Source organism: Equus przewalskii, chromosome 11 (genome assembly GCF_037783145.1).
Source record: "Equus przewalskii isolate Varuska chromosome 11, EquPr2, whole genome shotgun sequence".
Taxonomy (NCBI): Eukaryota; Metazoa; Chordata; class Mammalia; order Perissodactyla; family Equidae; genus Equus; species Equus przewalskii.
This window is the reverse complement of record NC_091841.1, coordinates 25397863-25424593: the sequence shown is the minus strand read 5'-3', so window position 1 is coordinate 25424593 and position 26731 is coordinate 25397863. Positions and strand designations below refer to the sequence as shown.

The 26731-nt window shown below is 41.2% G+C and overlaps 1 protein-coding gene across 3 annotated transcripts in view; it reads right to left on the bottom strand.

Moving 5' to 3' along the window:
* RTN3 (reticulon 3) overlaps nt 1–26731 on the bottom strand; it is a 62676-nt gene that overhangs the window by 6000 nt on the left and 29945 nt on the right. For all 3 annotated transcript variants that reach the window (XM_070564155.1, XM_070564154.1, XM_070564153.1), the window contains one exon: nt 1551–1758. In XM_070564155.1, the coding sequence (XP_070420256.1) occupies nt 1551–1758 (208 nt within the window). The remainder of the gene's footprint in view (nt 1–1550; nt 1759–26731) is intronic.

Below are 26731 nucleotides of genomic sequence, written 5' to 3'. Positions count from 1 at the left end.
GGTGCAAATACCTGATGTCTTTATTGTTTCTTTGGTGTAGTCATGTCCAAGCAATTAAATATTGACTGGAATACATATTATTTTATTATAAATGGCTTTCTGTGTTATGGCTCCTTTATATTACAATTATAATCTATTTTTGTTTATAGATATATTATCTATGAATTTCATTTCAAAGTGATAAAGGAGGAATTATAAAATATTTGTTAAAAAAGAAAAAGGAGAGGGGCTGGCCCCGTGGCTGAGTGGTTTAGTCCGCGCTCTGCTGCCGGCGGCCCCGTGTTTCATTGGTTCGAATCCTGGGCGCGGACATGGCACTGCTCATCAAACCACGCTGAGGCAGCGTCCCATATGCCACAACTAGAAGGACCCACAACGAAGAATATACAACTATGTACCGGGGGGCTTTGGGGAGAAAAAGGAAAAAATAAAACCTTAAAAAAAAAAAAAAAGAAAGAAAAAGGAGAGTGGAGATAGTAAGTTTGATAGTGCTGAAAACTAGAGGAAAAGACGGACAGACTCAGGTTCTGTTCCCAGATGACTACAGAACTGAGACGTAACCGTGCTCACAACTTGTCCCCTCAGGCAGAACTTCCTGAGCGCCCGGGGCCGGGTGCGGGCTATCCCGGGAGAGGAGGCTGCCTTTGCCTCAAAGAGCACACAGCCTTGCAGGAAAAACAGCAGAGTAACAGGCACATTTTTCTTTCTGATTTATTACGAAAATATTTACTACCAAACACAAAAGTTATAAAAATTAGATGTTATAATTCAAACATCTTAGCAAAACACATTTTATAAATAAATCTACAAGGGTGTCACGCAAAAGGGAAAAAAATCCTGCTGAGACATAACGACTTTGTGGGCACTCACTCATTCAACCACCGTCAATTTGTTAAAACTAATTTGCAAGAACTTTTTCAAGGCCACAGGGTTTAAATCATGCCTTCTGTTTCCTCTGAGAGAAAACACAAGGACCAGAGCGACAGCTAGACAGCTGTGTGTCATGGTCCTGAGGGTCACAGCAGGGCTTCCTCCTCTGTGAGAAAAGGGTTTTAAAAAAACTGTCATTTGCTAATTTTAAATGGATTTCCGTGAGGAAAACATTTGTTAAAGTTACAGCACAGCCAGAAAAGCCAGCAACTGGATTCCAGAAATGCACAACCTACTGACTTCATCAAGACCGCCAAGCCTCAATACCAAGATTTCAAAGCTGTTTGCAGATTTAACTCTGGGGGGCCCACCGGTGTACCCGGGACCCCTCTAACTGAGCACTGCTCCAGATGCTCTGCCGCCCTGACTCTGCTCAGGGAATTTAGACCGTCCTCTTGAGTCTTAAAGTGTGAGCTTCTAGTTTGTCCAAAGGTCTTGGCTCTAACTCGGTCACCTCTTCAGGCGGCCCCAAGGTTCCCAGCTGACGTTTCCTGCCACCGACCAGCCGCATTAGGCCCTGGGATTCTTGAGTGTTAGTCAGGGCTGACTTCTAGCCCTGACCAGCCTCAGCGAACTCCTTCACTAAACTGCAGAGCGTTACTCGTGATACTTCAACTCACTTGAATGGATGGCCTTCTTCTGACTTCTGTACAGCCTGGATGACAGACTTGTAGACCCTGAAGCTGATGGTGACAGAGAGAAGAGCCAGGATGAGGTAGGAAACCACACTGATGACACTGAAAGCTGCCAGGGAAAGCAGCACGATCAGCGTGGTGCCAAAGACAAACCCAGTCTTCTTCACATCTCGCCAGAAAATCAGATCGTGCACTGCCAAAGAAAAGGGAACAGAGTTACATAAACGCCCACGAGCCACAAGGCCAGGGAGGCTCGCGGCTGAGCAGCACGACGCTGCACAGAGGTCCAGGAGCACCCTCCCTAGGAGAATCTCATCAGTGGAATCACACCAGGACTGGGGTGAGCATTTACACTGCAAAGGGTTCCTCTGGCTTCCGGATAGGTTTACAGAAACTTAGGAACTTATGTTTTAGGGATGGCCACTTAAGTACAACGGGGTAAAGTGTCACTGACTTTAAACGTTTCAGCAGAAAGGATGGTAGAGCAAGTCTGGTAAAATCTTCATGTACTGTTGACTAAATTAAGCAAACCATGCCTACAAAATAGTTGGGTCAACAGACTACAAAACCATCTAACTTAAAACGTATCAATTGGGGTGGTGGCAGAGAGAGTGGAGAATAAAAATAAACCAAGCCCTATCAGTGTTAGTCACAATGAAACACCAGTCCCTGTGTTCATCCGAAGAGAACTCAGGAAGCACTATGGGTAGGGGACCACACAGTTATCTAAACCATGATACTTCTGAAAATGAAGTATTCATAACTATTAAACTATTCATAACTGTTAGGAGACAGGTACAGACCAAGACTGCCCCAGGCAAGTGGGTTCCATGGTTGGAAAACTGGAAAGATCTAAGTTCTTCTACTTAAAGACACCTCAAAAACTGGGTGTAAGCTGCTAGCCATCTCCGCCCGGCAATGACAGTGCATTTGATTTCCACCTGTGACGGCGAACGTCCACGCTCACAGCCCTGTCGCAAGTTTCTTCTTTGCTCCTTGCTTATAACGAAGAGCACGGGCTTTGGAGCTGGAGAGACATCAGTTTGAGCCCGGGTAATTTTTAGCCATCTTACCTTAAATAACCTTTCTAAACCCTGTTTTCTCTAAAACAAAGAAAGTGATACCTACTCCCTGGAGTTGTTTTAAGCATTCTATCAGGCTAATGCATGCAGCATGCTGAGCACTGCAAACGACACGCAGTAAACGCTCAAATTTTAACTACAATCAAGATATGGTTTGCCTGGAAGACTGACTGACGGTTAAATGAACTCGAATCTGATTCAAGCTGAGCCACTGGCACCTAATTCTTCCCCATATTCAGCTACAATACTCTCCTCTGAAGCCTGAGCTTGCTAGAGCCAAAGGAACCCAACCTGAAACTAAGAAAACACTCAAGAGATGCTGGTTGTACAGAACAAATCATCACTGGCTCCGCGAGTCCGGCGATGGGATGTGACTTACTAGGAGAAAGAAGAGCTATCGCGATCCCTGATGGGAAGCCGAGGGTCCCAGACAGAGATGCTACAAAGGAGAGAAGGCAACGGAGGCCCACCTGATGGAAGAGGAACGCTGAAGAGGATGCTGCGTGTTCACGAGAGCAAACACTAAGCGGGAGAGTTCCCACAGCCAGAGTCCAGGTGCATCCACACCACGGTTCACACGGCTCCAAGAGCAATCGCAACACGGAAGGCTTAGAGGACCGAGAGCAGGTCCGCACCGAGTGCTGAGTCACGGAGCAAACTGACCCATGCGCCTCCTGATGGAACGCCCCGGGAGGGACGCAACATCACTTCTGGGCTATTCCTGCCAAAATCATAACCCGAGTCTAACGAGAAAACACCAGACAAACCCAGATTGAGAAATAGTTTACAAAACAACTGGCCTGTATTCTTCAAAAATATCAATGTTGTGAAAGACAAGGAAAACTGGAAGAACTTTTTCAGATTAAGAGTAAGGAGACTCGACAACAGATAGGTGCAAAGTGTGGTCATACACTGGACGCTGGATAAAGGGATAAAAATAGTTATAAAGGACATCCCTGGGACAGCTGACACCATTTGAATGGGGACTACATAATTGATACAAGTACTGTATCAATGTTAAATTTCCTAAATTTGGTAAGTGTACTGCGGCTATGTAAAAGACACACAAATTCGTGTCTGAGAGAAACACACTCCAAGTATTTAGGGGTAAAGCGGCCGGATGTTTTCAACCAGCTCGTACATGGTTCAGGAAAACACACGTATCTGGAGAGGGGGGAGGGAGTAATAAAGCGAAAGTGGACAAATGTCAACAAGTGGTGAACTAGAGCAAAGGTTACATGGGAGTTTTTTGGATTACGCTTGCAATTCTTTAAGTTTGAAATATTTGAAAGACAGAAAGAGAACAATCAAGAAAAGCTTGGAGCATAAGGCTGGGGCCCAGAGAGAAAAAGATCTTGATGCATCAGAGAAGGAAAATGGGATAAAAACACTGGCCTAAATGCAAACCTACCTTTGGGCAAGTTAGAAAAAGCCACCCTGTTCCCATGAACTCTACTGCCACCTGCTGGAAAAGAGTCATAAGAAATACTCAAAGCTACAGAGCCCACTCACGGGAACGGCCCCCCTAGGTATGCAGCACATACTTACAGAACAGTGGAGAAGGCCGTGGGCTTGGCCTTCAAATCAGCAGTAGAATTATGGTCTGGGCTGGAAGGGGGACACACCATTTAAAAGGGGGACAATGGAGGGAAAGCCAGGCAAAGATGGCTCGATACAGTAAGCCTCCGTCTGGGACGCTCCCCTCCACAACTTCCCGTGGCTGCTCCTTGACTTCATGCAGGTCCTGGTTCAGGGATTCCTCCTCAGAGACGGCCCATCCCAAGGTCCCCTCCTTTCATCACTCCCCATCTCCCCGTCCTGCTTTATCTTCCTCCCTAGCACGTATCACTATATTTATTTACAGCGGGCTCTTCTCATCTGTTGCTGAACGCTTAAACGCCTAAGCTAACGGCCAAGAGACAGCAAAACCATGCTCTCCTGTGCTTCCCGATAACCCCTCTCCATCAGGACAAGTGTCTGCACCTGCGTCCTGCTAAGGACAGTGGGCCAAGGATCCTGAGTACACAATACCAAAGAAAGGACACTGGCATAGTCTGGAGACATGATCCTCTCTGAGTCTTGAGGAAGAGACAGGAGGATGAAACATATGAGGAAAAAGCAAGACAGTTTCAGTGTTTCTTTCATAACCAGGAAACCAAGAGGCTGCCATGGTTTGATTCCATGAAATGCTCCTTCAGTCTTCTGTCATCCATCTGCTCCTACTACCTCAGCAGAGGACTTTTTAAAACAGGAAATTCCTCACTTTCAATGCGTTCTCTTTCCTTCCTTTCCCAGCCTGCTCTTCTTCCAGCAAGCTCTAATCAGATGCCTACCATGTGGCAGGCAGGTTCTAGGCACTGGGAAGAGAACCCACCAGTAAATAAGGCAAACAAGAGCCTTTCTGACGCTCTGGTGGGGAAGGAGGTGATGAACAACAAACGAGCTCCCAGAGGCCTGTAAGGACACAGACCCACTGCGCTACGATGAGGATAACGTGCATGCAGATGTGCGTGTGCGGACGGCGGTCAGGAAAAGCCTCTTTGAGGAGACGACGTTAAAGGTGAGACACGAAGGATGAGGAGCTGGTCACGCAAAAGCAGGGGAGGGTGTTCTAGGCTTGAGGACACACACACAAGGACTCTTGGCGGGGCGGGGGGCTGTCGGGCATGGCTTGGGAAAGGTCAGAAGGCCAGTGTGGATGGTACGGAGTGAGTGGGGGGAGTGTGGTGGAAGATAACAGCTGCAGAGACTGGCAGGGCTGGATCATGGAGCCCTGCCTCAGAGCAGGGTAAGGAGCTCAGGGTAAGGATTTTACCTCAGGCGAAACGGTGAGTCACTAAAGGACGTCACGCAGGGGAATAACATGCTATATTCCATTTTTAAAAAAGCAGTTTTCCTGCGGTACAGAAAGTGGATTGGCGTGGGGCACGAGTGCAGGCAGGAGGGAGCGGAGTGGACAGATCTGAACCACATCTGGGGGCAGAACAGGCAGAACTTGGTGATGAACTGGATGCAGGATGTGACGGGAAGAACTGTGGATGACCCCTGGGTTTGGAGCCTGAGCAAATGGATGGATGTGGTGTCATTTACTGAGATGAGGAGGAGCAGAGTACAGAACATGTTAACTCTGGGATGGACGTCTAGAGATATCCCTTATTAAAGAAGGTGGTTAGACCTGCCAGTGTGGAGCACACAGGATAGTTCTGAGCTGGAGAAACACAACCGGAAGTGACCAGCACACAAACAATGTTTAAAGTCCTGGGGAAGGATGCGGTTCCCTAGAACTGACAGGGAGGGAGGCCCAGGTCTTCATTCTGAGGTGCTCCAATATTCAGAAGTGAGTACGAGCAGGGAGCTAGCGAAGGAAACAGGAAACACCGAGTGTGGTGGGGGATAACCAGGAGGGTCCGGTCTCACAGAAGCTGACAGGAGTGCCTGGAGGAGGGCGTGGGAACTGCCTCATCCTGCCGCGCTTGACTAAGGAAAAAAGTGACCCTGGACTTGGCAAGATGGAGATGGCTGGTGATCTGAACAAAGGTGCTCAGTGGAGGGACAGGAACACGAGCAACTGGAGGGAGCTGGAGGAATTAGTGCTGAGACGTGGAGGCAGTGTGAGAAACGCCTGAGAAACACGTGAAGGGGAGCAGAGCCACGTGGAGCCAGGGAACGGTTTTTAAAGATGAGAAACACGGCAGCATGCTTACATGCAGATGCAGACAAGGAGAGGGAGCAGAAGCAGTGAAGTCCAGGAAAGGGTGGGTGGCGGTGCAGAGTCCAGGTGAAGGGGCCGCTCCTTGTCAGAGTCAGGCACAGAAGAGGACGAGGAGAGACACAGGCCCACCACAGGGCTGGAGACTGGAAGAAGAGGGGTTGCTTTCTCAATAAAAAGGAGCTGAGATCATCAGGTGGGGTCGGGGCAAGGGGGAGAAGCAGGTTTACAGAGAGAGAGAGAGAGAGAGAGAGAGAGACAGAGAGAGAGAGGAAATGATTGTTTCAGAAAAGTGAGAAAATGTCTTAAAACTCTTAGAGTAAACCTTTGTGGGCTTAGGTTACGCAACAGTTTCTCAGATGTGACACCAAAAGCACGAGTGCCAAAAGAAAAAATAAACTGGACTGCATCAAAAATAAAAACCTTTGTGCTCTAAATGGTACCAAGCAAGTGACAGGAAAACTCAGAGAATGAGAAAATACCTTTGCAAATTACAGAACTGATAAGGTATTTGTGTCCAGAATATATAAGAATATATAAAGAATTATAACAAAAAGAAAAATAGCCCAACTGAAAAATGAACAAGGAATCTGAATAGACATTTCTCCAAAGATAGACAAATGGCCAATAAGCACATAAAAACATGCTCAACATCATTAGTCATCAGGGAAACGCAAATCAAAACCACAACGAACTCACTAGGATGGTTTTAACAGAAAACAGTAACAAATACTGGCAAGGATGTGGAACTCTCATACATTCCTAGTGGGGACGAAAAATGGTGCAGCCACTTTGGAAAACAATTTGGCAACTCCTCAAAAAGTTAAACAGAATTATTATATGACCCAGCAATTCCACTCTTAGGAAAATACCTGAGAGAAATAAAAACACATGACAACACAAAACTTGGTGTACACCAACGTTCACAGAAGCATTAATCATAATAGCCAAAAAGTAGAAACAATCCAAACTTCCACCAACTGATAGTGGACAAATAAAATGTAGTATATCCATACCATGAATTATTATTCAGTAACAAAAAGGCACGAAGTTCCAATGCCACTTGCTACAACATGAATAAAACTTGAAAATGTTAGGCTAAGTGAAAGAAGCCTATTATAAAAGACCACATATTCTATGATTCCATTTATATAAAACATCCAAAATAAAAAATCTATAGAGATAGAAAATAGATTAGTGGTCGTTTAGAGCTGTGGTGTTGGTCATGGGAAATGGGGAATGACTGCTAATGGGTATGGGGTTTCTTTTTTGTGGGAGGACTAAAATGTCTAAAATTGGATAGTGGTGATGGTAAAAAATATTTAGCTGTACACTTTAAACAGATAAATTGCATGGTATGTGAGTTATATCTCAATAAAGACGTTAAAAAATGTGCAATTATAGTCAGAGTTCAACACTGCACTCTCAATAACTGATAGAACAAGTAGACAGAAAATCAATAAGGAGATAGAAGACTTGAATTCTATTAACCAATTTGACCTTCTTGACATTTATAGAACACTCCACACATCAGCAGAATATATATTCTTTTCAAGTACATGTGGAACATTTACCAAGATAAACCAGATCCTGGGCCATGAGACAGCCCTGATAAATTTACAAGGATTCAAGTCACTTTTATGTTTTCTGACTACAAGATAATTACCTTAGAAACAGTAACAGACAGATATTGGGAAAACCCCCAACATTTGTAAACTAAACAACCCATGAATTGAAGAAATCAACATGGAAATTAGAAAGTTTTTTGAACCGAATGAAAATAAAAATTCCCTAAAGCAGGACATAGTATGAAAGTGTCTATAACAGGAAAGAAGATGACAAATCAGTGATCTCAGCTTCAACCTTAAAAAACTAGAAAAAGAATAACTTGAATCCCAAGTAAACAGAAGACAGGAAATAATGAAAATCAAAGCACAAATCAATGAAAGAGGTAACAGAAAAATGAGAGAAAAATCAATGAAACCAAAATTGGTTCCTTGAGAATATCAATAAAATAAATAGAACTCTAGCTAGACCGATCAAGAAACAGTGAAAGAATACACAAATTGCCAACATCAGGAATAAGAGAGGTGACATCACTACGGATTCTACAGACGCTAAAAGGATGATAAACGAATATCATGAACAATGTTATGCCAATAAATTAGACAATTTCGACAAAGTGGACAAATTCCTACAAAGACCCAAACTACCAAAACGCAAGAAATAGGTAAACCAAAAAGCCCCACATCTATTAAAGAAATAAAACTTACAGATAAAGTGCTTCCCACACAGAAACCTCCAAGCCCCCGTGGCATCACTGGGGAATTCTGCCAAACATTAAACAAGAAATCATACCAATTCTACACAAATTCTCCAGAAAAATGAAGAGAAGGTAATATTTTCCAACACACTTTATAAGGCCAGCAGTACCCTGATCCCAAAACTAGATAAAGACATTACAGGAAGAGAAAACTACAGACTAATATTGTTTATGGACACAGATGCAAAAATTCTTTTCTTTAAATTATTATTTATTATTATTTTTTTGGTGAGGAAGATTGTCCCTGAGCTAACATCTGCATCAATCTTTCTTTATTTTTTTGTATGTGGGACGCTACCACAGCATGGCTCGCGAACCCCAGGTTGCTGAAGTGAAGCATTTGAACTTAACCACTACACCACTGGGCCAGCCCCAAATGCAGAAATTCTCTTTTTTTTTTTTTTTAAAGATTTTATTTCTTTTTTCCTTTTTCTCCCCAAAGCCCCCCGGTACATAGTTATATATTCTTTGTTGTGGGTCCTTCTAGTTGTGGCATGTGGGACGCTGCCTCAGTGTGGTTTGATGAGCAGTGTCATGTCCGCGCCCAGGATTCGAACCAACGAAACACTGGGCCGCCTGCAGCGGAGCGCGCGAACTTAACCGCTCGGCCACGGGGCCAGCCCCAAATGCAGAAATTCTTAACGGATATTTTGCAAATCAAACCCAACAATATAGAAAAAGAATACATGATGACCAAGTGGTGTTTTTCACAAAAATGCAAGACTGGCTTAATATTTATAAATCATTTAATATAATTCACCATATTGACAAACTGAAAAAGAACAACCATATGATCTCCTCGAAAGATACAGAAAAGGTATTTAACAAAATCCAAGATCCCCTCTGATAAAACCTCTCCAGCAAACTAGATTATAGAAAGGAGTTTTCCTCAAATTGATAATGGGAATCTACAAGAAACGTCATGTTTAATGAAAGAAGGCAAGGATGTTCTCTCTCACCACGTCTATTGAAGACTGTATTAGAGGTTCTGGCCACTGTAGTAAGTCAAGAAAAAGAAATAAAAGGGGGCTGGCCTGATGGTGCAGCAGTTAAGTGCGCACGTTCCGCTTTGGTGGCCTGGGGTTTGCTGGTTCGGATCCTGGGTGCGGACATGGCACTGCTTGGCAAGCCATGCTGTGGTAGGCGTCCCACATATAAAGGAGAGGAAGATGGGTATGGATGTTAGCTCAGGGCCAGTCTTCCTCAGCAAAAAGAGGAGGATTGGCAGCAGATGTTAGCTCAGGGCTAATCTTCCTCAAAAAAAAAGATGAAGTAAAACTGTCATTATTCACAGAGGCATGATGGCCTACGTGGAAAACCTGATGGAATCTACAAAAAGCTATTAGAATAAGGTTGCAGGATACAAAATCAATTCTATTTCCATCTATTAGTATTAACCAATCAAAAATTTAATTAAAAATAGCATGAAAATATGGAATATTTAGGTACAAATCTGACAAAAGATGTTTAAGACCTGTACAGTGAAATCTATAAAATACTGCCGAGAGAAACCAACGAAGACCTAAATTAATGGAAAGCTATACTGTTTTCATGGGTTAAAAGTCTCAAAATTGCTAAGGTGTTAACTGTCCCCAAATTTATCTATAATTCTATGTAATTCCAATCAGAATCTCAGTAGGTTTTTTCCGTAGAAATGGACAAACTGATTCTAAAACTCCTATGGAAAAGACCTAGAAGAGCCAAAACGACCTTGAAAAAGAACAAAGGTCAAGGACTAACACTGTCTGGTTTCAAGACATCTAAGGCTACCATTATCAAGATGGTGTAGTATTGACCTAAAGACAGACAACAGAGCAATGGAATGGTAACAAAGTCCAGAAACAGCCACGTATGCGGACAAACTATTTCTCGACAAAGTTGCAGAGATGACCCAGTGGAGAAATAAGAGTCTTTTCAACAAACGGTGTCAGAACAACTGGATACCCATAAGCAAAAAAAGAACTTTGATCAGTATCTCACATGACATGCAAAAGTTCACACAAAACGATCACAGACAAATGTAAAATCTAGTACTATGTAATTACGCGAAGAAAATCTTGTGCCCTTGGATTAGGAAAGATTTCTTATATAAAACAATAAACATCTGGTACATAGAAAAAATCGACAAATTCTATTTCATCAAAATTTAAAACTTCTGCTCTTTTTGAAAGATACTGTTAAGAGAATAAAAAGATAAGCCACAGACTGGAGAAAGTATTTGAAAAAATATACTGATAAATGACTTGTTTCCAGAATATATATATATATATATATATATATATATATATATATATATATATTATGTATGTATTTTCTACCACTCAAAAATAAACACAATAAAAACTCGTCAAAAATTTAAACAAACCTTTCCTCAAAGATGATACATGGATGGCAGGTAAACACGTGAAAAGATGCTCAACATCATTACTCATCAGGGAAACGCAAATTCAAACCGCAATGAGCTCCCACTATGCACCTGGTAGAACGTCTAGATTTAAAAGACCGACCACACCAAGTGTTGGCAAGGATACAGAGGAAGCGGGACTCTCACACAGGCTACTCGGAATGTAAAATAATGCAAACCACTTTGAAAAGCAATTTGGCAGTTTCTTACAAAGTTAAATACAACTATCCTATGATCCAGCCATTTCACTCCCCAAGTATTTACTCAAGAGAAAAGAATATATTATGTTCTATAAAGATTAGCACATGAACATTTACAGCAGCTTTATTCGCAAAATAAGCAACACTGAAAATTAAAAATGTCAGCAAAAAGCGAAAACAAATGTCCATCAACAGATGGTATATCCATACAATAGAATACTACTCAGCAGTACACTCATCAACATGGAGGAATCTCAAAATGATTCAGCTGAGTGAAAGGAGCCAGACCAAAAAAAAGAGTACATACTCTATGATTCCATACGTATATAATTCTAGAAAACACAAAGCAATCCAGCGATAGCAAACAGATCCGTGGTCGTCTGGCAGGAGGGAGCACAACGAGGCACAGTGAAGCGCCTGTGTGATGGAGATGTTCACTATCTTGACTGTGGCGAGTTTCACAGGTGTCTACATAGGTGAAAACTTCTCAAATCGTGTATTCTAAATATGTACAATTTACTGCATATCACTTATACCCCAATAAGATGGTCTTTTAAAAAAGTTAAATGATCACATGGTAATATTTTTGGTCTTCAAGTGTTTAACAAATTAAAAACTTGATGCGTGAGACAGAACTGGAGGCAAAGGAAGAACAATAATGTACGGTAAAACCTTTTAATTTGAAGTCTTTTACTAGGAACTCAAACTTCATAATAATCTAACTATCCCAAGCTTGTACTGTATTGTCTATAAAAGCGTCTGCTAAAATAATCAACAGTGTAAGCAACATGCCCGGGGGAAGGACTCCTTAACAGTTTCCTGATCCCTCAAACTACTCAGAAGCACCATTTTTAAACAATTTATGTATAAAATCTTATTTAAAAATGACCGACAAAGAAAACTTCACTCTAGAAATCTGGTTACTGTGTCAGAGAAGCACCTACGGTCCTTTCATTACCAGAGATGATTACGGAAGACACAGTTAGACGCAGCTTTAGGTACAACTGTGTGCTAAGGGATGTTGACTTTAGAGATTATCCCAGCATTCTCTTTGGAGCCCCTTCACACCTTCTGGCTTCCATTTGGCCCCAGATCCCTACCTGGTGACACACTTTATCCCCCGCTTTAGAGACATGACAGCAAAGAACAAACTCTGCCCCAGACTGTCTCGGTTTGCGCCCTCTTCCATTTACTAACCCTGTGATTTTCGGAAGACACTTAACGTCTCTGTGCCTCGGGTTCCTCATCTGTAAATGGGACAATGCAGTATCTGCTCTATCGGGATGCTGCCAAGATCAAACAGGTCAACGTGCAGAAGTGCTGAGATCAGGCAGTAATGCAACACGAGCTATTACTATTCTCACTTCACTGCCAATCCCTGCTACAAGCATAACGCAAAACTGAAGAACTAAAGTGAAAATCTAAAGAGAAGTACAGATTTTTCCCCTCTCCTTTCTGTTGCTAACAAGATACTGAGAGAGAAGATCGGGGGATTACAAGGGACCCTTTCAACCAATCAGCTCCTTCTATCTATTTTACCTATCAAGCTTCCACATAGAATTTCCTATGGAAGAAAGGCTGCGCCGTCAGCACTATGATTAAACAAAGAGAATGATGTGTAAAAGGTCGGGGTGGGGCAGAGGGGGCTAGCATAGATTGCGGAGCTATCAACACACAGGCGGGAATGTGAAGCCACGGGAACAGAAGAGATCACTCAGGAGCATCTCATAGTACCTCAAACTCCTCACATCAAAGAACCCATTATCTCCCCCGGCCACTGCTCCCTGTTCAGAAAATGGTGCTAGCATCTGCCCAGTGACTCAAGACAGGGATACGGAAATAGGGCTCACTCTCCCGTCTCCCTTATCCGCCCACTCAAACAGCAAGGCCTGACAGAGTCTACCTTCTTGAATCTACCCACGGAAAGTAAGACCTTAACTGAGAGCCAGTGGGCTGATAAACTGCCAGTCGAGGGCACTATCTTAGAGACAGAATGAGGCCCTGGCTGGCCTCTCCCTGATGAGTACTGGCCCAAGCTAGTCCAACAGACACTGGAAAAACAAAAGGCGAAAGTTCTCAAAAGTGCAGTCCGTATTCCCTTACTTTTCAGGTCAAACTTTATCTTTAATATTACATCACCTAAAACTTATTTTCATTTGAAAGACTGACTTTTTTCTAGTTGTGCTTCAATATGTTTAAAGTCTTGTCTTGTACTAATTATGTCTTTTTTTTTAAAGATTACCCCAATGATTTTATTTTTTTTTATTTTAGAGGAGGATGAGCCCTGAGCTAACATCCACTGCCAATCCTCCTCTTTTTCTGAGGAAGACTGGCCCTGAGCTAACATCCGTGCCCATCTTCCTCTACTTTATATGTGGGACACCTGCCACAGCATGGCTTGCCAAGCAGTGAGCAGGTCCACGCCTGGGATCCGAACCAGCAAACCCTGAGCTGCCGAAGCAGAGTGCATGAACTTAACTGCTGCACCACCGGGCTGGCCCCTATGCCTGTTATTTCTTAGAATCCATTTCAATACATAATACAGCCTCTGTCTAAAACTTTATGAAAGTAAAGTCAACTATTTCTTGGTTATTTTAATTATCTTGCTAATGGCAGAGGAAACATCTGACAAAGAATGTCTGTATTCACCAAGAATGTTTATATTGCTGGTAGAATTATGAGTGATTCCTTCTTTTCATTTTCTAAATCTTCCATAACGTGACCACTTTACTTCTATTTTAAAAGCTTTCAAGGATGTCTACCTCTTGCCTGTATTATTCAAAGTCGCCCACTGCAGTACCCTTCTTACACCAAAAGAGGGCACTAACACATCCAATGGCATCTCCAGACTAAGGAGAAACAAATGGGTCCCTGCCAATTCAAGCACAGTGCAAAGCTTGTTGATTCCCCACCCACAGATGCTTCCTACTGAATTTGAGGAAAGTGCTTAGTTTGACTCCAACTTCAGCCATTCCCAAGGCTCAACTGACTTTAATCCACTCTCCCAAGAATACATCTCAAAGAAAAGAAAGGCTGGTCAAATGCTTATTCTGGAAAGGAATAAACATTCAAGAAATTTCAAGGTTTAGTAGTCAACCAGCTTTAACTTCATTTTTAAAAGTAAATCTCCAACTCAAGGATCCATACAATACGTCCTATCTTCTGTGCTTCAGTTTTTCAAAATTTGTAAATATAGGTGCGCCCTGCTTCAATGGTCTGGGTTCGGTTCCCGGGTGCGGACCTACACCACCTGTTGGTGGCCATGCTCTGGTGGTGACCCACATACAAAACAGAGGAAGACAGGCAAGGACGTTACTCAGGGCAACTCTTTCTCAGCCAAAGATTATCAATATACATCTCTAAGAAAATTTAAATGTGGCTGAAATAACTAAAAGAAAAAAAGCCCCAGATTTTAGGACCCCAAAAGGGAAACTGCTCATTACTAACGGGTAAATAGGGAGTTAAGCTTTTTATATGAACAATTATTTACATAAAGAAAAATATGTAGACGTTTTCATGATTATTTCTTTCCCTTGTTTACATTAATAGTTCACAATAAATGAAGCCACTTTTTGAGTTGCAAAAGACATTGGATTATGTGTTTATAAACTCAGATCCAAATTTTGTGGCTGCCGAAATGGGTTAATAGTCTGCTCTGCTACAGATTTGCCCTGAAACAAAGATATCCTCTTAAAACGGCACAGAAGGATCACTGACAGAATACAAAGCTGTTGCTGTCAAAGACAGACACACATGCTCTCAGTCACAGACGCACCTGGCAGCAGGCCAAAGACACTTGCAGGAACCCCTTCCAAACTAGCATTTCTCTCAGACTGTCAGGAAAAAACAGTTTTTTGTCCATTAAAATAACCACACATCCCCTTTGCCCTCAATTTCAGATTTATAAAGCACAGAAAACAAAATGGCCCTGACTACTCCTTCCCAATGGAATAGCTAGGTGGATCTGAATAAGGGAAATTTTGAACTCAGTTATCTAAAGAATATAATTAAAGATAAACGCAGTGCTGAACCACGATGGAATGGACAAAGACACAAAACTCTGGCTCTCATTTTCTATCCTTTTTGTTCTTCTAAGTCTAGTTGGTTCTTTGCACATGTTGGACAACCACTAAATGCTCCAATAAAGCAAGTAGAGACTTAAGTCTGCAGAAGACATCAGATCCACTCCAAAATTAAAACAAAACACTAGTTAATTGCTAAAAATTGTGAAAGCCCAACCAAATGTAAGGTGATTTTATGGCCTTGCACACATTTATTTCTAATTCAATTTTCATGCTAGTCACGTCACGGCAACATGAAATTTCTCCTAAGGTCATGATGCACTTGGACTTGAATGTCTCTTTGACAGTCTGTTGGGTAACACCGATGAGTGACATGGTATCAGACTGTAACAGTACGTGACATAAAATTCTTCTCTTCTAAAAAAGTTAAGTCTCTAAAATCTTTACCAGTAATAAGCAAAATAAATTTTTAAAATGAAGGGTTAGGTAATACATACACCCTTGACTTCTGAGATCTTACTCTATTTCCCTAGTGGCTCTGCTGAGTTCCCCCATGGAAATAAGGGGACTCTGATCATAAATGGGACAGCTTTTCTCCTCCTCTGCTTTATTTCCTTCCAACATTTAATTCCCTCCCCCCGCCAACATATAGCAAAGTCGAAAAGAGCTTAGAGGGAATATCCATATAATCACTATCTAGATTTTATCATTAACATCTTATTTTTATTATTGTCATAAAATACATATAACATAAAATTGACCATCTTAACCATTTTTAAGCATACAGTTCAGTGACATTAAGTACATTCACATTGTGGGGCAGCTGTCACCACCATCCACTACTGTTTTACTATACTTAATTATATATCTGTCCCTCAGTCTATCTTACTTTTTATGTATGTCAAAGTACAATACAAATATCAGGAAATCAATGTCAGCTTGCATGTCATTAACTAAAGTCCAATATTTAGTATTTTTCTTTTGATGTAAAATTTACAAACAATGAAACACAATACATTCAGACTTTGGACACATGCATACCCCTCTGTAACCCTATCAAGCTACAGAAGATTACCATCGCCCCAAAATTTCCTTAGGTTCCCTCCCAGTCAACACCCCAAGAAGTAGCCACTGCTCTGATCTTTTCCTACACAGAACAGTTTGCTTATTCTGTAATTTCACATAAACGGAACTGCAGCACGAATTCTTTGTCCTGCTTCTTTCACTTGGCATAATTTCTGAGATTCATCCTTACTGTTGCAAGTATCAGAAGATGACTAGCTGGACCACAGGTTATCTAGTCCCTTCTCGACGGACAACTGGCTGTTTCCAGCTTTGAGCTTTGATGAATAAAACTGCTATGAATATAAACAAGTCTTCATACAATGACACGCTTTCATCTCTCTACAGCGGAGCTGCTAGATCATGGAGAAGGTGCATATCTAGCTCTCTAAGAAACTGGCCAACCTTCCTCTCAAGTATCTGTACCATTTTACATACTCACCAACAGATGGAGAGTTTCAGTTGTTGCACAGCCTTGCCAACATTGGGTGTTTCCAGTCTTTAATTTTAGCCATTCAAGTGGCTGTGTAGTGAGTGATTTCTTATTTTGATTTTAATTATGTCAAGACTCTTAATGCTGAACACATTTTTTTCAGATTACTGATCATTTGTATATCTTCTCTTGTGAAGCGTCAATCTTTCTGCCAAATATCTTTATTGTGTGTTGGTCTCTTTATTGTTGAAATGAGTTGTTTTGGTTTCTGGGTTTGTTGGTGAGGAAGATTGGCTCTGAGCTAACATCTATGCATATCTTCCTCTATTTTGTATGTAGGACACCGCCAGAGTATGGCTTGAGGAGCAATGTGTAGGTCAGCGCCTAGGATCCAAACCCATGAACCTGGGCCACCGAAGCAGAGTGCACGAACTTAACCATACCAGCACCAGGCCAGCCCCCTAGTGAAATAAGTTTTCAGTATTTCCTGGATACTAGTCCTTCATCAGATACATGTTTTGTAAACACTTTCTCCCAGTTAATGGCTTGCTATTAGTGGTGTCTTTTAATGAGCAAGTTTTAATTTTGATGTCTAATTTACTGATTTTTTATTTTACGGCTAGTGCATTCTGTGACCTAAGAAACCTTTGCCTAACCCCTAGGTCACAAAGATATTCTCCTATGCTTTCTTCTAAAAGTTTTATGGTTTTAGTTGTTTTTAAAAAGTTTTTTAAAGATTGGCACCTGAGCTAACAACTGTTGCCAATCTTTTTTTACTTTTCCTCCTTCTCTCCAAAGCCCCCCAGTACGTAGTTGTATATTTTTAGTTCTAGGTCCTTCCAGTAGTGGCATGTGGGACACTGCCTCAGCATGGCCTGATGAGCAGTGCCATGTCTGTGCCCAGGACCTGAACCAGTGAAACCTGGGCCACCGAAGCAGAGTGTACGAACTTAACCACTCAGCCACGGGGCCGGCCCCTGGTTTTAGTTTTATGTTCAGGTCTTTAATGTATTTTAAATTAATTTTTGCATATCACCGGAAGCAGAGACTGTGGCAGGCAGAATGCTAAGATGGTCCCCAATACTCTTGCCCCTTGGTGTACACATCCTGTATGATCCTTCCTCCTGCCCCAAATGTCAGCAGAACCTGTAAATACGATGGGACAGTCACTCTCGTGTTTACATTTCAGTTCTGTAAGATCCCGTAGCAGCGAAATTCTCCTGATAGCTTTGAAGAAGTAAGCCACCGTGCTGTGAAAGGGCCAAGAGACTAGTATCTGAGCACAGCCTGTGGGCGCTAAGCATGAGCCCCAGCCCAGAGCCAGCAAGCAAGAAAACAGAGATCTGGTCTTACAACTTCCAGGAACTGGATTCTGCCAAAAATCACTGAGCTTGGACTGGACGTGGTCCCTGAGCCTCAGATGGGATCACAACCCCGGCGATTTCAGAATCACACTTTCTTTCAACCTGCTGAGATCCTGAGCAGAGGACTCCTGATCCGTGAAAGCAGTAAGATAATCAAGTCGTGTTGTTTCAAATTGCTCAATTTGTGGTGGTTTGTTATTTCTGGATTCTCTGTTTATTCGATCTTTTTGTTGACTCATTTGCAAGTACCACGCGGTCTTTATGACTGAAGTTTTACGTCCTGAAGGGAGTATTCCGAGTCCTCCAGTTTTGCTGTTCTTCAAGACTGCTTTGGATTTGCTAAGTTCTGTGTATTTCCACAGAAATTTTAGAATAAGCCTGTCAATTTCTATAGAAAAATTCCTCTGGGACTTTGAATTGTATTGAATCCACACATGAATCTGGCTGGGACTGGCATCTTAACAATCCTGGGGCTTCTAATCCATGAGCACAGCACCGCTCTCCTCTTGGACAGTTTTTAGTTTCTCTCTGCAGTCCTGTAGTCTTCACTATAGAGGCCTTGCACATTATTTTTGGTGAAATTTATTCCTACTTTATGCTTTTGATGCTACTGTAAATGGAACTTTTAAAAAAATTCCATTTTTCTGATTACTTACTGCTGGTATATAACAAGTAAAACTGAGTTTTGTGTAGTAACCTGATATCCTGTAACTTTGCTAAATTCATTTAGTCTTAGTTTTTTTTCTTTTTTAAGATTGGCACCTGAGCTAATATCTGCTGCCAATTTTTTTCTTCTTTCTTCTCCCCAAAGCCCCCCAATAAATAGTTGTAGATTCTAGTTGTGGGTCCTTCTGGCTGTGCTATGTTGGACTCCACTTCAGCATGGCCTGATGAGCTGTGCCACGTCCGTTGCCCAGGATCTGAACCAGCAAAACCCTGGGCCACCGAAGCAGAGTGTGCTAAAGCACAGCGCGTGAACTTAACCACTCGGGCACAGGGCAGTGCCCCTAGTAGTCGTTTTGTAGAATCCTTAAGATTTTCCATGTAAACAATCATATCATCAGTAAATTAAGACAGTTTAACGACTTCTTTTCCAATTTTCCTTCCTTTTATTTCTATTTTTTCTCATAATTCAACAGGTAGGACCTCCAGGATGATGCTGAAGACAAATGGCGAAAGTGAGCATCCTTGCCCTGTACCCAGTCTTAGCGGAAAAGTGCTCAATATTTTGGCATTAAGTATGAAGTCAGCTGTAGAGTCAACAGATGCTGTTTATTAGACTGAAGAAATTACCTTCTATTCCTAGTTTGCTGAACACTTTTACCAGAAAAGGATGCTGGGCTTTTTCAAATGGCTTTTCTGTATCGATTGAAATAATCACATAGTTTCTCTGTTATGTTGTTATGGTGAATTATGTTGATTGATTTCCCAATCTTAAAACAGGCTTCGGTTCCTGGAACAAACTCCACTTTGCCATGCTGTATTAACCTTTTGATATATTGCCGGATTTGATTTGCTAATATTTTGTGAAGGATTTCTCATCTTACTATGTTTACGAGGGATACTGGTCTATAATTTTCACTGTAATGACTTTGCCCAGTGTTGGCATTACTATACACTAGTCTATGAGTTGGGAAGTGTTATCCCCTTTTGCCTTAAATGTTTGTAAGAATCCCCCAGTAAAATCTCTGGGCTTGGACTTTTTTACGTGAGATTTTTGATAATGAATTTAAAAGAAACTGTGTTAGCTTTGGTAAGTTGTATTTTCCAAGGGATCTGTCCACCTCGTCTAAGTTGATGACTTTGTCGGCATGAAGTTGTTCATACTATTCTGTTATCCCTTCACTTTGTAGGATCTGAAGTGATATCCCTTGTTTTATGCTTGATATTGGTAATCTGTGTTCTCTTTTTATCTTGATCACTCAAGAAATCAATCTTGTTGATCTTTTCCGGAAACCAAATTTTGGCCTTGTTAATTTTCTTTTTTATTCCATTCATTCCTGCTCTTATCTTTATTATTTCCTTCCTCCTACTTTCTTTGGGTTTACTTTGCTCTTCCTTTTCTAGCTTCTTAAGTTGAAACCCTTGACCACCGAATTTTGGTATTTTCCTTTTCTATGTAAGTATTTATTGCTATAAATTTCCCTTTTGGCACTACATTCTGCAAGCTTGATATATTGCATATTCATTATCATTCAGTTTAAAACATTTAAAATTTTTTCTTGTGCTTTCTTCTTTGAGCTATAAATTGTGTAAAAGTGTCTTGCTTAATTTCCAAATATTTGGAAATTTTCCTAGTTATCTTATTTTCATCGTTTTAAAATTTAATTTCACTATAATCTTAGAATATATTTTATATGATTTTTATCCTTTAAATTTATGAGTTGTTTTATGGCCTAGCATATTGTCCATATTGGTGTCCTTGGAAAAAATGTGTCTTCTGCCACTGCAGGGTACAGTGTTCCATAAATATCATTTAGGTCAAAGTTGTCGATTGTGCTGTTTAGATCTTTGTGCATGAATAGCTGGTCTATCAATTGCCGAAAAAGAGGTATTAAAACCTCCAATTAAGATTATAGAATTGCCTGTTTTTCCCTTTAATTCTGTCAATTTTTGCTTTGTGTACCCTGAAGCTGTTATTAGGCACATACTCATTTATGACCGCCAGACTTCCTGATATCTTTTATCATGATAATATGTCACTTATTATTTCTGGTAATACGCTTTGTCTTCTTATGCTTACTTCTGCATGGCATACATTTATATATTTTTTGGTATACCTTTTTCCATCCATTTACTTTCAACCTATCTGTGTCTTTATATTTAAAGTGCACTTTTTATAGTCAGCCTCCAAGTGGGTCTTGCATTTTCATGCAGCCTGCCACAGTGCTGACTGCAGTGTTCCGCCCGTTAACATTCTGATATGGTTGCATTAAGTTTCCCATTTTATTCCCATCTTTCCTCTGTCTTTTGTTACCCCGTTCTTCCTTTCTTGCTTCTTTTTGATTATTTGAAGATTTTAATTTATCTACTGGCTTTTTAGCTATGTGTGTTTGCCTTATTATTTTAGTGGTTGTTTTAGGGAATACAACGTACATCTTTGACTTTTCAGTCTACTTAAAATTAATATTAATATTTACCCAGATATTTACCATTTCTGATGCTCTCTGTTCCTTCCTCAAGGTCTGAGTTTATATCTGATATCAATTCCCTTTAATCTCAAGCACTTCCTTTAGTGTTTCCAGTAGTGCAGGTCTTCTGGTGATAAATTCTCTGAGTTTTCCTTCATCTAAAGAAAGTCTTTGTTTTGCCTTCATTTTTGCAGAGTTTTTTTTTTTGCCAGATAGAGAAATCTGGGTTGACAGCTTTTTCCCTGTTTGGCACTTCAGAAGATGTTACTTCCCTGTCTTCTGACATCTGTGGTTTCTGCTAAGAAGTAAGTTCTGATTATAATTGCCATTCCCTTGTACGTGTCATTCTTCTCTAGCTACTTCCAAGATTTTTCTCCTTACCTTTGGTTTCAGCAATCAACTATGATATACTGTGCAGGAAAGGGCTAACTCAGCAGGCCTGGGATGCTCAAATCCTGCACAAGTCAAAGAAAGGTCTGTCTTCAGGACTGGCTGACTCCTGGGAGATGAACTCTGAGCCCTTGAAATATCCTGGCTGACAGGCACGTCTGCGTGCCTGGGCCTTGGGCCATGCTGTACCCGTGTGACCAGGGAAGTTCATCCTAATAATATGATTTATGGCAACACTGGTTTTTGCTCTGGGGGCTGAGTAGCTGAGGTCAGTCACGTGGGCACTGCACACCATCCTGGACACAAGGATTGACTGAGCTTCCCTAGTTGGCAACGCTTTGCACACGCTGTCACATATCCCTGATGGAGAGTTAAGGACACCTCTGTGTGACTCCAGTGGACACCTGGGAGCTTGCAGCTGATTTCTCCTGGACTTTAACCCATATGCCTTTCTCCTTTGTCAAATCTCATCTCTGTCCTTTCACTGTAATAAACCATTGAGTTTAAAAGCTTCTGAATCCTGTGAGTCCTTCTAGCAAATCACTGAGCCTGAGGGTGGTTGTGGGGACCCCTGACACATGTACCAAAGTATGGTTTTCTTTGTCCTTATCCTGGTAGGTGTTTGCTAAGCTTCTTTAATCAGTAAATGTGTTCTGCATAAAATCTGAGAACTTTTTTGCCATTTTATCTTCGAATATGTCCTTCTCCAGTCTCTCACCTTCCTCTCCTTCTGGGACTCCAATTATAAAGTTAGAGCTTATATAATATTGTCCCAAAGGTCCCTGAAGCTTGGTAATATTTTTTCTTTCTGTTCTCAGGTTGGACAGTTGCTTGTTCATCAAGTTCACCGGCTCTTTCCTCTGTCACATCCACTTTGCCGATAAGGCCACTTGGTGAATTTTAATTTCAGCTGCTGAATCTTACAGTTCTAGAATTTCCACTTGGCTCTTCTTTTTTTCCTATTTCTCAGTTGAGATTTCCTTTCTTTCATTCAGGGTAAGCATATTTTCTTTACTTTACTGAACAGTTACAACAGTTGCCTTAAAACCCGTCTCCCAGTTCTAACATAGAAAGTTAGTTTCTGTTGGTTGTCTCTTTTCTTCAGACTGCATCGTATTTTCCTGGTTTTTAAAATGTTGTGTAGTTTTGGATTATATCTTGGACATTGTGAATATTATGTTGTGCAGCCTCAGGACTCGGCATATCCCTCTGGAGAGTACTGATATTTCTGTTTTAGTACGCAGTTAAATTTGGCAGGACCCAAGCTGCAAATTCCTGTCTCCTGGGCAGCACCTCACATCTTAGTTCAGTCCCTTTATCTTTAGCTGGGCTGCCTGTGGGCTTCCATGCACATGCGTGGTTCAGGGATTAAATAGAGGCTCATACACAGAATTTTAGGCTCTCACTCTCCGGAGCTCTCCTTTCCAGGATTCCCCCTCCCCTCACTTTCTGGTGGTTGAATGGCTGACCTGAATTCTGTCCTCTGCTCAGTTTTCTACGAGAGTTTTAGCCAACCTGCCAGGTGCCAACTTCAGCCTGTCCTCTGGCTAAAAGCAGTACAAATGGAAGACTAATTTCACACAGGTCTCGTCTCCAAAGTCTCAGCCCTTTTTCAGACTCTGCCTGCTCTGTTCATTTTCCAGTACCTTCAGGTCTTTCTTTTTGTTTCCAATCTTGTCCAGAGTATACAGTTACAGCTATGCACCAGACAACGATGTTTCAATCAACGATGGACCACATACACGGTGGTGGTCCTGTAAGATTGGTACCATACAGCCTAGGTCTGTAGCAGTTTAAACCATCTCCAAGTATGTTCTACGATGTGCAAGTACACTCTACAATGTCCACACAATGACAAAATTGCCCAACGACACACTTCTCAGAACATATCCCTGTCGCTAAGCGACATGTGACTATATGCAAAAAGGTCAGTTCCAGTAAAAGCCTACTTGGCCATACTATAAGAAGAACTCTTTTGATCTTGTTTTTAAAACTTTACTTCAGGTTCACTGTGTGTAGGGAATACAGATTCACTTTTTTTTTTTCCAGGAAGATTAGCCCTGAGCTAACATCTGCCACCAATCCTCCCTCCTCTTTTTGCTGAGGAAGACTGGCTCTGAGCTAACATCATGCCCATCTTCCTCTACTTTATATGTGGGATGCCTGCCACAGCATGGCGTGGCAAGCAGTGCCATGTCCACACCCGGGATCCGAACTGGCAAACGCTGGGCCACGGAGAAGTGGAACGTGCGCACTTAACCACTGTGCCACCGGGCAGGCCCTACAGATTCACTTTTACTAATACTAAAATGGGGATTATTCTGAACACCTTGTTTTCTAACTTTTTTTCCCTACTCTAAGCATTCATCATATAACAAAAACTCTGGTAGGTGTTCAGTAACGTAGTTCTTATTAATAAAATACCTACATTTTCACATAACAGTAGAAAGTCCAACTTTGACAGCAAATTGACAGTTACCAGAAAAATCACGCGCATACCTAAAGTGAGATTGATAAGCAGTGGCACACTGATCCTGGAGATATCTGTATATGTATAAAAACAGAGAAGTATAAGGATGTCAACTTCGGCGCTGTCCATAACAGTAAAAAATGGAAAATAACCCAAATGGTAATCAAAAGGGAAATAATAACATAGCAATAAAATGGACTACAACATACCTGTTAAAATGAGTAAATTCTATATTTTTCAACATGAAAGGAGTCAAAAAACCTAATGTTGAAACAAGTTACATAACAAACAGGATACTATTAACAAAGTTTTAAAAACACAAAACAATACTACATATGCACACATTTAAAATAAACTGGAAGGATCTATCAGGTGCATGATGGCGGTCACGTCTGGGCAAGGGGAGAAGCAAGTGGTCAGGCGGTAGTCAAAGGGTCCTTTAGTTTGGAAGCAAATATGACCACTAATGTTAATAATTAATAGAAGTTAATGCTATATACAGAAATACGAGTATATGTCTTTTTGAACTTTTCTATATTTCTCCACTTCTTAAAATAAAAACCTCTAACAACTTGGAAGGCTACGTAACATTCGACTGCATGGACATGTCAGAACATAGCGGACCATGTCTAACTGTTAACGACACCGAGGTATCTGCTCTATCGCAGACAGGCCGACAAAGAACACCTTGTAGTTGTTTTTGCACGTCAATTTTTTTGCCCTTACCATAAATTCCCAGAAACAAATCGCTCAATTCTAGGTCTTTGTTACACATTGCCAAACTGCCTTCCAGAATAGTTGTCACAACATACGAACCTATCACCAAACTCTATACCCGCCTATTTCCTTGCATTTTTGCCAAGCTGGATACCAAAATTCAAGAAATTATCTCCACCTAATTAGGTATATGAGACAGGGATCTAATTTTTTTCCAGAAGATTAGTCATACCACAGATCAGACCATAATTACTGAGCAACTAACTATAATATCATCTAGGCTTCACTATACAATCAACATACATATACAGACAGCATGTTGTATACAACATACCATAAAATAGCAAAAGAAAAAGACCATACATTTTTTCCATTGTTTCTTTGGTCTATTTTCCCCAACAACTTTAGGCAGAACTAACCACACAACTGGTTTTCCTTGAGAAAAGATGACCATTCAGATATACTACTTCAAACTAGAGACTGATGTATTTTACTAAAGTAGTTTATATTTTAAAAGATTTACTCATAAAGTAAGACAATTTAAAAAGGTTTTCAATTTGGAAACCTGCAAAGACCTTTCAGCTTCTTGGTCTAACTATACCAGACTTCTTTAATATTATCATCTAAAAATATCTACTAACCAAAGAATTTGGTCATTAACAAATATCCTAACTTCCATAGCCCTTGTCATCTCTCACACTAGATTAAATAACTCAGCTGAGAATTACTAATAATTAGTATTAACACTGTACTTTATTTACTACAACACTACAAAGCAGGGCAAAGCAATTACCACCACATTAACAAAGGAAGACGCTGAACCAGCTAGGCTAGTTGTCCAAGGTCACACCAAAGCAGGAATTTGCCAGAATTAGACAGTGGCGCTCTTGGAGCCTAATTCCTGTCTGCCTATCACTCAAAGGAACTACCTGTAAGAATTACGACAACAACTCACGGAGAAACCCAGGATATGCCAGAGTCATAGGATCACATCACTGAAATGATGCTGAAGACCATCTACATCAACATCCTCACTCTACACACAAGGAAACCGAGGCCCTAAAAGGTGACGTAACCTACTTGTTCAAGGTCACACTTCAAGACACAATAAAGCAACAATCAGAATTTAGTACTCCTTAATCTAAGATCAATAGTCTTCAATTACTACAGTATTAACAGCTATCTTTAAATGCCATTAAAACTTTTGTTTATAAAAAAGTCTCAATGTTTTCACTGATAACTATTAACAATTCATTCACTTAATTAACCATTAAGGAATTAACAAATAATTATCCAGTACCTACTCTATGCCATGTCCTGTACTTGGTGCTGAATGAGTACTTACTGTGTACTCCATTACCTGCATTTTCACGTTTAATCCTCACGTTATAATAAGGTAAGCATAATTATTATCTCTATTTTAAGGATTAAAATATAGGAAGATGAAGTCATCTGCCCATGGTCTTCAGTAAGGAAATGGCTTTATAAAAAGTAAACCGTGCCCTTCTGCCGCAGCAGCCGTGGCTCCGTGGTACCCCGCGGCCGAGGGGGCCTCAGCAAGGGCCACAGGTAAGCAAGATGCCACCAAGCCGAGGCACAGCTGCTGGCATGGGCATCTCACCAGGCACAGCAGGTCAGCGCCGGATGAGACCCAAGAGGTGTGTGGCTTTGTTCCTCATGAAAGGCGCCCCCGATGGGAGGAGCTGAGCAGCGTTCTGGCTGCCACCAGGAGAGGACGGTGGCTAAGGACAGAGACCCCTCCCCAGTCCGTGAATAATAAAACCTTTATAGAAAAAAAGTAAACTATAATCACACTTGTAAGTTTACCCTAACAAAAATCTGATTTTTGTTTTAAACAT